General features: G+C 41.7%; 1 protein-coding gene across 1 annotated transcript in view; it reads left to right on the top strand.

Annotated features, from left to right (window-relative positions):
• Positions 1–353: 353 nt before the first annotated feature.
• PKD1L3 (polycystin 1 like 3, transient receptor potential channel interacting) overlaps positions 354–11,383 on the top strand; it is a 74,109-nt gene continuing 63,079 nt past the window's right edge. Inside the window, exons 1-3 of the mRNA XM_077831427.1 lie at positions 354–654; positions 4,909–5,070; positions 9,691–9,876. Of these exons, the coding sequence (XP_077687553.1) occupies positions 354–654; positions 4,909–5,070; positions 9,691–9,876 (649 nt within the window). The remainder of the gene's footprint in view (positions 655–4,908; positions 5,071–9,690; positions 9,877–11,383) is intronic.

Below are 11,383 nucleotides of genomic sequence, written 5' to 3'. Positions count from 1 at the left end.
ATATCAACTTTATCTTTTCCACTCATGGATGAGGTGAAAAGTCTAATGACCACTATGCAAACCGGCTTGATTTGGAATGGGACGTTTACACAATGGTTCTCATATCGCCCATTGCAGTGACTTAGCATCAACACTTACTGCATGTAGCCCCAGACGCAATAACCTTTATTTATTAGGAGCAATCTGTTCCCCATGCTATTGCTGGTATTATGTGACAAACAGCAAGGAGGAAAAAGAAAGATTAATGGTGTAACAGGATGACAGCCCAAGCCTTTGAAGAGAAAGGGACAAAAAGGGTGGTGATGTGGTGCTAAAAACCAGTGCTATGGAGGGCTCCAATCACTAAGTTAAGAATGTGGCTTCTAATCACTGTTCTCTCCTCTCTTGTTCTCTGCTTGGCTTTGGAGAAAATTGCTCTTGAAGAGGGGATACCTTGTTCAAAGTACCAGGTGGCTTTCAACCTTTCGTGCTACGAGTTTGTGAGACTCCAGCGCACTTTCACGAGTGCCCAGAGCTGGTGCGAGAGAGGAGGGGGGCACCTCATTTTTATTGAAAATGAGGAAACTCAACAGTTCTTGCAGAAACATATCTCCGAGGACAGGGAGTGGTGGATAGGACTGACCTCAAGTTCCCTTCAGAATGAAACTACAGAAGGTAGGTGATCTCAAAAGAGAAATAGTGCCTTCTTTTAAATTGGGTTGCAACTTGAAAGAGATAGTACCTCACTGTAGTAATGCAAGGAAACCCTACTGTAGGGTTCTGCTGAGTCACTCTTTTGTTCTACTATCATCAGAGGACATCTAGGGGCATATACCGATGTATTACAGAGCTGCTTCTATTATGAGAGGCATCATGACCCTCTGGACCAGGAGTCTGGGCGTCTGGGTTCTATTCCCACCTCTGCTATTGACCTTGGACAAGTCACTTCACCTCTTTGCACTTCTTGTCCCCCTCCCACTCTTTGCCTGCCTTGTGTGTTTTGACAGTAAAATCCTTGGGGCAGAGACTGTCTTCTAAGATGTATTTGTAAAGTGAGTAGCCCAGTAGGACCCAGATCTTTGGCTGGGGCCACTAGATACTATTGCAATACATAAAAAGAAAAGGAGTACTTGTGGCACCTTAGAGACTAACAAATTTATTTGAAAATAAGCTTTTGTGAGCTACAGCTCACTTCATCGGATGCATTCAGTGGAAAATACAGTGGGGAGATTTGTATACATAGAGAACATGAAACAATGGGTGTTACCATACACACTGTAACCAGAGTGATCACTTAAGGTGAGCTATTACCAGCAGGAGAGCGGGGTTGGGGGCAGGGGGGACCTTTTGTAGTGATAATCAAGGTGGGACATTTCCAGCAGTTGGCAAGAATGCCTGAGGAACAGTGTGCGTGTGGGGGGAATAAACATGGGGAAATAGTTTTACTTTGTGTAATGACCCATCCACTCCCAGTCTTTATTCAAGCCTAAGTTAATTCTATCCAGTTTGCAAATGAATTCCAATTCAGCAGTCTCTCGTTGGAGTCTGTTTCTGAAGTCTTTTTTTTGAAGCATTGCCACTTTTAGGTCTGTGATCGAGTGACCAGAGAGATTGAAGTGTTCTCCAACTGGTTTTTGAATGTTATAATTCTTGACATCTGATTTGTGTCCATTTATTCTTTTATGTAGAGACTGTCCAGTTTGACCAATGTACATGGCAGAGGGGCATTGCTGGCACATGATGGCATATATCACATTGGTAGATGTGCAGGTGAATGAGCCTCTGATAGTGTGGCTGATGTGATTAGGCCCTATGATGGGGACACCCATGTATGGTAACACCCATTGTTTCATGTTCTCTATGTATATAAATCTCCCCACTGTATTTTCCACTGAATGCATCCGATGAAGTGACCTGTAGCTCACGAAAGCTTATGCTCAAATAAATTTGTTAGTCTCTAAGGCGCCACAAGTCCTCCTTTTCTTTTTGTGAATACAGACTAACACGGCTGCTACTCTGAAACCTGTCACATTGCAATACATATAACTACTATTGTTATATGGACCCTATTTGGAAGACCTTACTGAGGTCCTATTCAAGCTGATGGCCCATTTTAAACACGCTCACATATCCACACTCATGTAGACAAGAAAGACCATCTCAAACACAAGCCAGGACCTAATTTAATGGCTAGGGCAGGAAACTGTAAGCAAGGAAACCTGAGTTTTATTCATAGCTCTGTTACTGATTTTCTGTGTGACCAGGGGTAAAATCATTTTATCTCTCTCTGCCTTAGTTTTCCCATCTATATATTGGGGATAGAAACAATATTTAATATCTACTGTCCCAAAAGCTATAGGAATGTTATGCTTGTAACAGAAAAAAAACCCCAATGTCATGCTTGCTTTCTGCTTAACTCATCTCAAATGATTGCAGGGTTGTTCATCAGTTGTAATAATGGGCTAAATCCTGCTCTCCGTAACTCCAGTGTAAATCCATTGTAGACTTGCTCTATACTATAAAGTTAGAGAATGGAATTAGTCCAGATTTTCACTGGTATAGCAGAGCAGAATTTTGCCCTTTTTTATCAATATATATACACATAATATATACATATACACACACAAACAAGGTAACTGAGTGAAATTTAAGGGCCTGTGATGTGCAGGGAATCAAATTAGATGATCAAATGGTCCCTTCTGGCCTTAAACTCAATGAATTTATGAATGAATATACATGATCCAGTACCTAAATGCGATGCAAAAGGAAACATTTTCTCAGTGAAAATCACTGAGACTTGGAAGACTCTGTTGTGAAAGGTGCTAAGCATTTAAAAATACAATTTTAAAAGAATACAACCAGAGTCTCTTTCCAGGTCTTCATCCCCCACCTCTTCCAATGGCAGAAGCCGAGCTCTGTGATGTACTAACAATAAATTCCATAGGCTTTTCAGGAATAGGGCGACCAGATAGCAAGTGTGAAAAATTGGGATGGGGGTAGCAGGTAATAGGCACCTATATAAGAAAAAGCCCTAAATATTGGGACTGTCCCAATAAAATCAGGACATCCAATCACCCTATTCAGGAACTGCATATGAGCATTTCCATCAAAATGCAGCTTTATATAAGTTTGTCTGACCAATACTGGTGTTTCTCCCCTCAGTCATGTTTATGAGAATGTATTCTTATTTAAATGGCGATATAATAGACTAGAACCCCCAGTCCACCTTGTGTGTCCATGCACCCCTGAGACATAGGGATTGGCACAGGTTGAGAGGTGCATTTTTGTGGGTGTCCTATGTTAAAATGTTGGAAGCACCTCACTGTTAATATTATTATAACTCTAATCCAAGGACAATTCAGACACATCTTGCAGTGGCTTGAATTTCCATGGACTCAATACCTGCTCAGGAGGAAAACCTGAATCTCTGTCAGAACAACATGCCTACATTACTCCAGCATAAGCATTTGAGAGGATATACAATGTTGGTGACATTGAGCTTGATCCTAGCACCGCAACTCAGGAAAAACTGCCTTTGGCTTCAGTGGGAGATTTGTCAGAGTAAGGACTGCAGGACTTGCATTACAGCTGTGCTTCTTACTGACAATAGCCCACATCTCCCACGAGGTGTGGCTTGAGCCTCTTCGTTGGAACTCACTACTTGGAGTGGCTGTTCCCCTCTCCTCTTATGGTTTGGGTTCTGGGTTCTTTTTTGTGATACTTGGTTTCTCCCTCCAAGGTGACTTCCTCATTGTGCTGAGATATAAAAGGGTGCTGTACCTTGGGAAACTGAATAAGTTGCCACTGTTGGCAAGGAGTATAAAACCCAGTATACAGGAAACAACAAAGTACATCAATACAAACCCCAGCAAAAAATGCCACCAAAACCAACAGTATAACAAAGGTGAACGTTCCTGGGAGCAGGAAATTAGGATCTGGGGAAGGAAAGTGTTAGGATTAATTAACAAGTACTAAAAACATCACCAAATTTCTCACCTCCCACCTCTTCCCAACCCCCAGCTGCCCGCATGGCACCTTTCCAGGCAGATGGTACTCTGAAGGGTTGCTGCAGCACTGAGAATGTTGGCTGGTTTAAACAAAAAAAGGATCCTCTTACAGTGTCTTTGCCTCCAGTTGGAGCAAGGGCCTCTCCTGGCTCCCTGGGCTGCAGTCTTGTGTATGGTGACCACCTTTGTTAGATGGAGGAAAACGACAAGAAAAATAAGGCACAGTGCTTTATTGTAAGGGATATTTTAGGGAAACACCATTTCCCTTAGCATATCACAGATTTTTCTCTCAAGTGTACATTTCTACTGCCCTCAGTATGATATAATGCAATTATCATGCTTCAATTTAATGTTTAAAATGGTACTTATAATACATATCAATAAATCTTAAAATCAGTGACAGGTGGTCACCCTCAAAGGGACAAACCAATGAAATACGGGATGGTCCCTGAAAATAAGGGATGGTTGCTCAACTTACTCGGCTGGCTCTCGGTAGCCGAGTCTGGTCTCTGCCACTCAATGCTGGTCTCTGCAGGGCTGGAACTGCCTGACCCATGCCCTAGATCCCACAGAAGGTCAAAGACTCTCTTTGTGGGGAAGGGGAGTTACTCAGAGACTGATTCTGAACTGTTCTGCTTCTCTCTGAGCTGCTCCCAAACTCCAAATTGAAACAAAAACATGCCTTTATATCTCTGAGTCAGGCCGTCCTCTCCCAGAGCAGATGAGCATCCCTGACTGCTTGACCCTTTCACCTCCCTACTGACCTAAGCAGGAGTTTCTAGTCCATTCTGTCCCAAATCCAGACTCTAGTAGTCTTAATTGTTGTAGTCTAGACTCTGGAGGCTCAGTCCAGAGTTCCAGGAGCTGGCTAATTCCAAGTGATGGTTACAGACATTTTTGATGTGGTTTACTTTGTTCACAGGATCATTGATTTGGTTGGACACTTCAAATATAAGCTACAGCAACTGGCATGAGGATCAGCCGTCTCTCTTAGCCAATTGTGGGTACATCCTGAAGAATGCTGGCTACGAATGGGGCATGACAGAAAACTGCAGTCAGGAGTTTGACTTCGTTTGTGAATTTGGTAAGGTGCACAGCAGATGGTGCTAGAACTTAGCATGCTGCATTTCGGGCAATGTTTAATTCAGCCAGGATTCATTAAAAGTCATCATTCAGTAAATAAATATCAAGCTTATTTAAAAAAAAACATAAAACCCAGGCAGCTGTCCCCTTTGCCTATCTGCTGGCAGAGGGAAAGATCCAGAGATGTGTTGAGCACCAGAGTCAATGGGAGTTGTGGGTACTCAGCACTTCAATGGTACAGGTTCTAATCCCGACAAAGGAAGTGGTTGTTGTATGATATGGATCTTGATTGCAACGAGGGGCAAGGATGGGACTACCCAAGTCATTTCCACATGTGCCCAAAGCGAAGAATAGAAGCAGGTTCCAGAGATGAAAGGCCACTGCATTCGCTCACTAGGCAACTAGTGACTGGTTAATTTGGTCTCTAAACTCATAGTAGTAACTGGAAATCATTATCTGAGCATGTTCCTTTTGTCTTCTCTCATACCACATCTCCTGTACAGCACTGCAGCCTGCAATTTCCCCTAAGGTAAGGAGAGGGACTAGACCCGATAGTTCCCTCTGGCTCTCCAGCAGGAGACCAAACAAATGCAGCCTGTGGTGCCTAATATTACAACCCAGGTAAATCCTGGCTTGGATCCAGCAGCCCTGGAATGGAGTACTGACTATACTAGTTCATCCAATATACACACCCACATATAAGGAGAATTTGTGCTTCTCATCGGTTTCATGTGAATGAGGCATTTTAAGCTGCTCATTTGCATAAACTAGAGCTAAGGTCACAAGATCTTAGTATTATTCAAGATAGTTAAGTCCAAAGCAGACTGCGAGGAGTTAGGGGGGGATCTCAAAAAACTGGATGACTGGGCAACAAAATGACAGACTAAAATTCATTGATGATAAATGCAAAGTAATGATATTGGAAAAAATAATCCCAACTATACACATATAATGATGGGTTCTAAATTAGCTGTTAGCACCCAAGAAAGAGTTCTTGGAGTCCCTGTGGATAGTTCTCTGAATATTTCTGCTCAGTGCACAGCAGTGGTCAAAAAGGCTAACAATATTAGGAACTATTAGGAATGGGACAGAAAATAAGACAGAAAATATCAGAATGCCATTATATAAATCCATGGTGCACCCACACTGCTTTTGAATACTGTGTCCAGTTCTGGTTGCCCATCTCCAAAGGATTTAATGAAACTGGGAAAAGTTCAGAGAAGTGCAACAATGATGATCAAGGTTATGGAACGGCCATAAAGGAGAGACTAAAAAGGATTAGGGCTGTTCTACTTAATAAAAGAGACAACTAAGGGGGGTGGATTATGATACAGGCCTATAAAATCATGAATGGTGTGGAGAAAATTAATAGAGAAGTGTTATTTACCCTTTCCCATGCTACAAAAATGTAGGGTCACCCGAGGAAATTACTAGGCAGCAGGTTTAATACAAACAAAAGGAAGCATTTTTTCACACAACACACAACTAACCTGTGGAACTCATTGCCATGGAATGTTGTGGTGGCCAAAAGCATGACTCAATTTTAAAAAGAACTGGATACGTTCATGAAGGATAGGTCCATCGACGGCGAATAGCCGAGATGGTCAGGGATGCAACCCTACACTTAGGGCAACCCTAAACCTCTAACTATCAGAGGCTGGGAGTGGAAGACAGGGGTGGATCACTTCAGAAGTGCCCTGTTCAGTATACTCCCCCTGAAGCTCTGGGCTACTGTCACAGAAACGATATTGGACAAGATGGTCTGACCCAGCCCGGCAGCTCTTTTGCAGCAGAGCCTGGCTGCAGGTTGACTAATATACACAGTCTCTGAATCCAGTATTCAGGCAGAAGCTGCAACAAGTTCTAGCAACGCTCCTTCCCTGCTCCACTGTCAAGTACAGTATTTTATGTATTTAAAATTAAAACAGGAATTTTTATTTACAACCAGAATTATCATCTCTCTCTTTGGAAGGAAGTCAGTGTTCATTACCACAGGGCCTAATCCAAAGCCCTTTAAAGTCAAAGGGACTCTTTCCACTGATTTCGCTGCAACGGGGTTTAGATCAAGCCTTTAATGAGCAGTATTAGGGTTCAAAACGGATTAATAACAATGGGTTCCCTTACATTATTTGAAGCATAGAAACTCCTGGCATCAATCAACCATTTCAGAGACTGATCCAAATCACTGACTTGTTTTCAATATCTCCAGTCCATATCCACCAAGGCACAAATAAACTTCACTAATAGTTAGAGCAGGGGAGTGGGAGAGAGAACTATGTTCTTTTACCAGTTCTGCATGCTCTGAGTCTGGTCCTATGTCCACGGAGGTCAATGGCAGTCTTTTCATTGGCTACACTGGGTGTTGGCTTGAGCCCTATGTGATCTTTAGCCGCTCACATAACCGCATTGTACGTCAGTTTGCCCAGGTGTAAAACGGGAATCACAGTATTTAGTACCCCCCCTCACAGGGCTATTGTACGGTTGAATAATACTTCTAATATGCTTGAATCCTCAGCGTGAATGTCTCTAAGGTCTAACAATCTAGTATAAGTGATCCTGTGACTAGATGTTCAGATACAATGTTGGCAAGTGCAGTATAAAAGCACAGATAGATAGATGGACTTGTAACTAAGCTTTCCTCCCTTCTGTCGTTCTTCCCAGAACTTTTCATGCTTCTCTGTCTGCAGTTAGACCTTCACAGACCTTGTGGAATTTATTCTTTCTATTTCGCTGTTAGATGCATAATAAACCATAGCACCATACTGTAGTCAAAATACACATTTCTAAACAGGTTTTAAATGGATAGTGTTAGTCAATGCGTTACCTGGGGAGGTGGTGGAATCTCCTTCCTTTGAGGTTTTAAAGGTCAGGCTTGACAAAGCCCTGTCTGGGATGATTTAGTTGGGGATTGGTCCTGCTTTGAGCAGGGGGTTGGACTAGATGACCTCCTGAGGTCCCTTCCAACCCTGATATTCTATGATTCTATGAATTAATCCTACTTTTTTAAAGCATAAATGCCATGCAAAAGTTGCTGAGGGAGCAGCTATAATGACAACATTCTTTGTGGAAGGAAAAAAAAAAGCACTAGATAATAACCCCAATTAGAATTTGACAGCAAATTATGTTACAAGCTTATTTAGACAGCTCTAATCTGTAATCTGGTCATGTTGCTATAGATACAGCTAGGCTTAGATTTAGCCATTAAATAAGGATAGCATACAATTACCACAGTGTGCACACACTGGCACTGCTAATTAAGGCTTTCAAGAGGAATGGTCACAGTTCCATTGGAGAATGATGTACTTAAATCTGGGGCAACTGAAACAATGTTCTTCTGTGGCTCCCATAAGTGACACCAAGGGTTTTCAGGCATCTTCTTTCTTAAATAATTCAGGTCACTGGAAGAATCCTAGACAGTTATCATCTTGCCCCTCAAAGAATAAGGTATGTGTGTTTAGGGGCATGATCTTGCTATGTTTACTCACCCACACAGTCCCACTGAAGTCAATGGGACTTCACATGTGAGTAAGGGGTGCTCCCATGAGTAGGCTGCAGTCAAGCCCGCTATTGAATAAGTAGGCTTTTCTCCTGGGCAGCTTCCTGAGCCTAAAGCAGATCACACATCACCTCGGGGCTGTTTCTGATCTTATAAGTAGCCTGAAACCTTTAACTTTTAAATGAAAAATTTTTGAATGAATTTTTTTTCAACGTTCTTCATTTTTAATTCACTTTTAATTTTTTAAGAAATGAAGTCTGTAAAAATGTTCTTTTTTTGGTTTTCAAAACCAAAAAAAAGATGGCTTTTGTTCTTTGCCCCCTCCCCTTTTCCTCTCATTTTCCCCATTTTCTTCTTGTTTTTCTTAGTTGTTGTCATTGTTCTACTGGGTGAGAAGAAAAAAGGGAGAGAAAGGGGGAAAACAACAAAAACTGAAAATTTTTGGTTTACTTTTTTTGTCAAAAAAACCCAGACATTTCAATAAAATGAACTCAAAACAAAAGGCATTATTCATTAAAAAAACTTGATGAAAAATTACAGCCAACTTTACCTTTTTGTTTTCCATCCCAGTGTCACTTAAACTTGTTTTTTTTAATACACACACTCTGCAGAGCCTTCCATCCCTCACTTCCTTCATATTGCAAATACAGCTTTTTGCTCATCCTAAGAGGCATTGAGGAGCCAGCATGCTAACAGTTGAGACTAGAGCAAGAGCTGATCAAAAAAGGGGGAGGGGGAGGGAACTGCAGTTTCCCCCAGCCCCCCGCCCCCATTTTTTCAGAAATTCACAGTTCTTAAACATTTCAACCAACTCTGTAGTTGTTCAAAAATGGAGAAAGTTTCATGAAAATTCCATCTGCATTCCTCCCCTTTTTAAAAAATGTTGCAATTTTGTCAACATTTCAAAATTCAAAAAAAAACAACCCCACTTCAAAATAACTTTAGTTGAGACCCACCTTCAGGATTCACCTTGGGGGGGTCTCATTTCCTGGGCAGGATAAGACAACACAGATTCCTGGTAGCGGAGAAGCTGTTCCTAGTCCCTGTGGCAGAGGATGAAAATAGGGCACAGCCTGCACTGTATATCCTTGTCTGAGATGACATCTGCTCTTCCTTTTCCATCAGAATCTGGCCACAGCATTGCTTGTGATAACTTCAATGCCACCATGCAATGTGGATCAGGAGAAGTCATTCAGATTGCTGACAGTTTCTATGGGCGGAAGACCCCTCACTACTGTATATTGGAGACTCCCCTCCAGTTTGACATGGAAGAGGATTGTAGCTGGACCAGTGTCAAGGATGAAGTAGCAGGTAAATATCTCATTGCAGCATTTGTCAGAGTTCTACAGTAAACACTACAATGTGTGGTACCTAAAACAACTTACCTTGCTTTATTTCAGTGGATGTTCATGGGTCAAATTCTGCTCACAGTAACACCAGTGCAAGGCCAGAGTTGAGTTTTATATTAGTGTTAGTGACAGCAGAATTTGGCCTATTAGTGGCAAATAAAAACTACATATACGCAAGCTTGATTCTAGCTGCCTTCTCCTATATAGCCCATTGTCCAGTGGTTTCAGCCACTAATCTAGGATTTGGGAGATCTGGATTCATGTCCCTATTCTGCCAGAGGCTTCCTGTGTGACCTTGGGCAAGTCACTTGACCTCTCTGTGCTTCAGTTTCACATTTGTAATGGTACTTTTCTGCCTCACAGAGGTGTTGTGAGGATAAATACACTAAACATTGTGAAGACCTGATGCTGTACTGATGAAAAACCTCTATACAGAAGCCAGGTGTTATTACGATTCAGCTGTGCACTTCTTATGTTTTTAGCTTTACTCGTTTTTTCACAGCATGATCAAAAGCTTTCACTGTCATTTCATTGCAGTTTTCTAGCAGAATTTAGGTTCATGCCTTGTTCCTTCTTTCTATCAGACTAAGATTTTATGGAACACATTTAATTGTTTATTGCTAAGGCAGAGCCCAGTGGCAGTTGAAGTGAAACCTCATGGAAGAAAAGTACATGTATGTAGATGAAAAAGACTGGTATTTATCCACCAGATTTTAGGCTACAAAGTCTTCTATTCACTTGGGACTTTATTCATCCATTGTTTCCTTTGCACAAATCCCATTAAAGTCAATTTCTTCCCACATTTCTCTTGTCTCTCTGGCATGGAACCTGCACAATATCATTGACTCTAATTCATTATTACATCTTTATGTTTATCTTTCCATCCTATTTAGGATGTCAATTTCATCTACTAAATACCTAAAAATTGGGTTCTACTTTATAATTGACACAACTATAAATCCAATGCACATCCTAGTTCCTTCCACTTTTGTAATAGTAATAAGGTTTTTTTTGCTGGTCTCCATCCAAAGCATGACTGATTCAAAAATCATGCAGCTTGTCTGATCATCTGTTCCTTATAGAATCATAGAATATCAGGGTTGGAAGGGACCTCAGGAGGTCATCTAGTCCAACCCCCTGCTCAAAGCAGGACCAATCCCCACTAAATCATCCCAGCCAGGGCTTTGTCAAGCCTGACCTTAAAAACTTCTAAGGAAGGAGATTCCACCACCTCCCTAGGTAACGCATTCCAGTGTTTCACCACCCTCTTAATGAAATTTTTTTCCCTAATATCCAACCTAAACCTCCCCCACTGCAACTTGAGACCATTACTCCTCGTTCTGTCATCTGCTACTACTGAGAATAGTCTAGATCCATCCTCTTTGGAATCCCCTTTCAGATAGTTGAAAGCAGCTATCAAATCCCCTCCTCATTCTTCTCTTCCACAGACTAAACAATCCCAGTTCCCT

This window comes from Eretmochelys imbricata, chromosome 12, assembly GCF_965152235.1.
Source record: "Eretmochelys imbricata isolate rEreImb1 chromosome 12, rEreImb1.hap1, whole genome shotgun sequence".
Lineage (NCBI taxonomy): Eukaryota > Metazoa > Chordata > Testudines > Cheloniidae > Eretmochelys > Eretmochelys imbricata.
The sequence above is the reverse complement of the archived record's forward strand: the minus strand, read 5'-3'. Positions and strand labels throughout refer to the sequence as shown.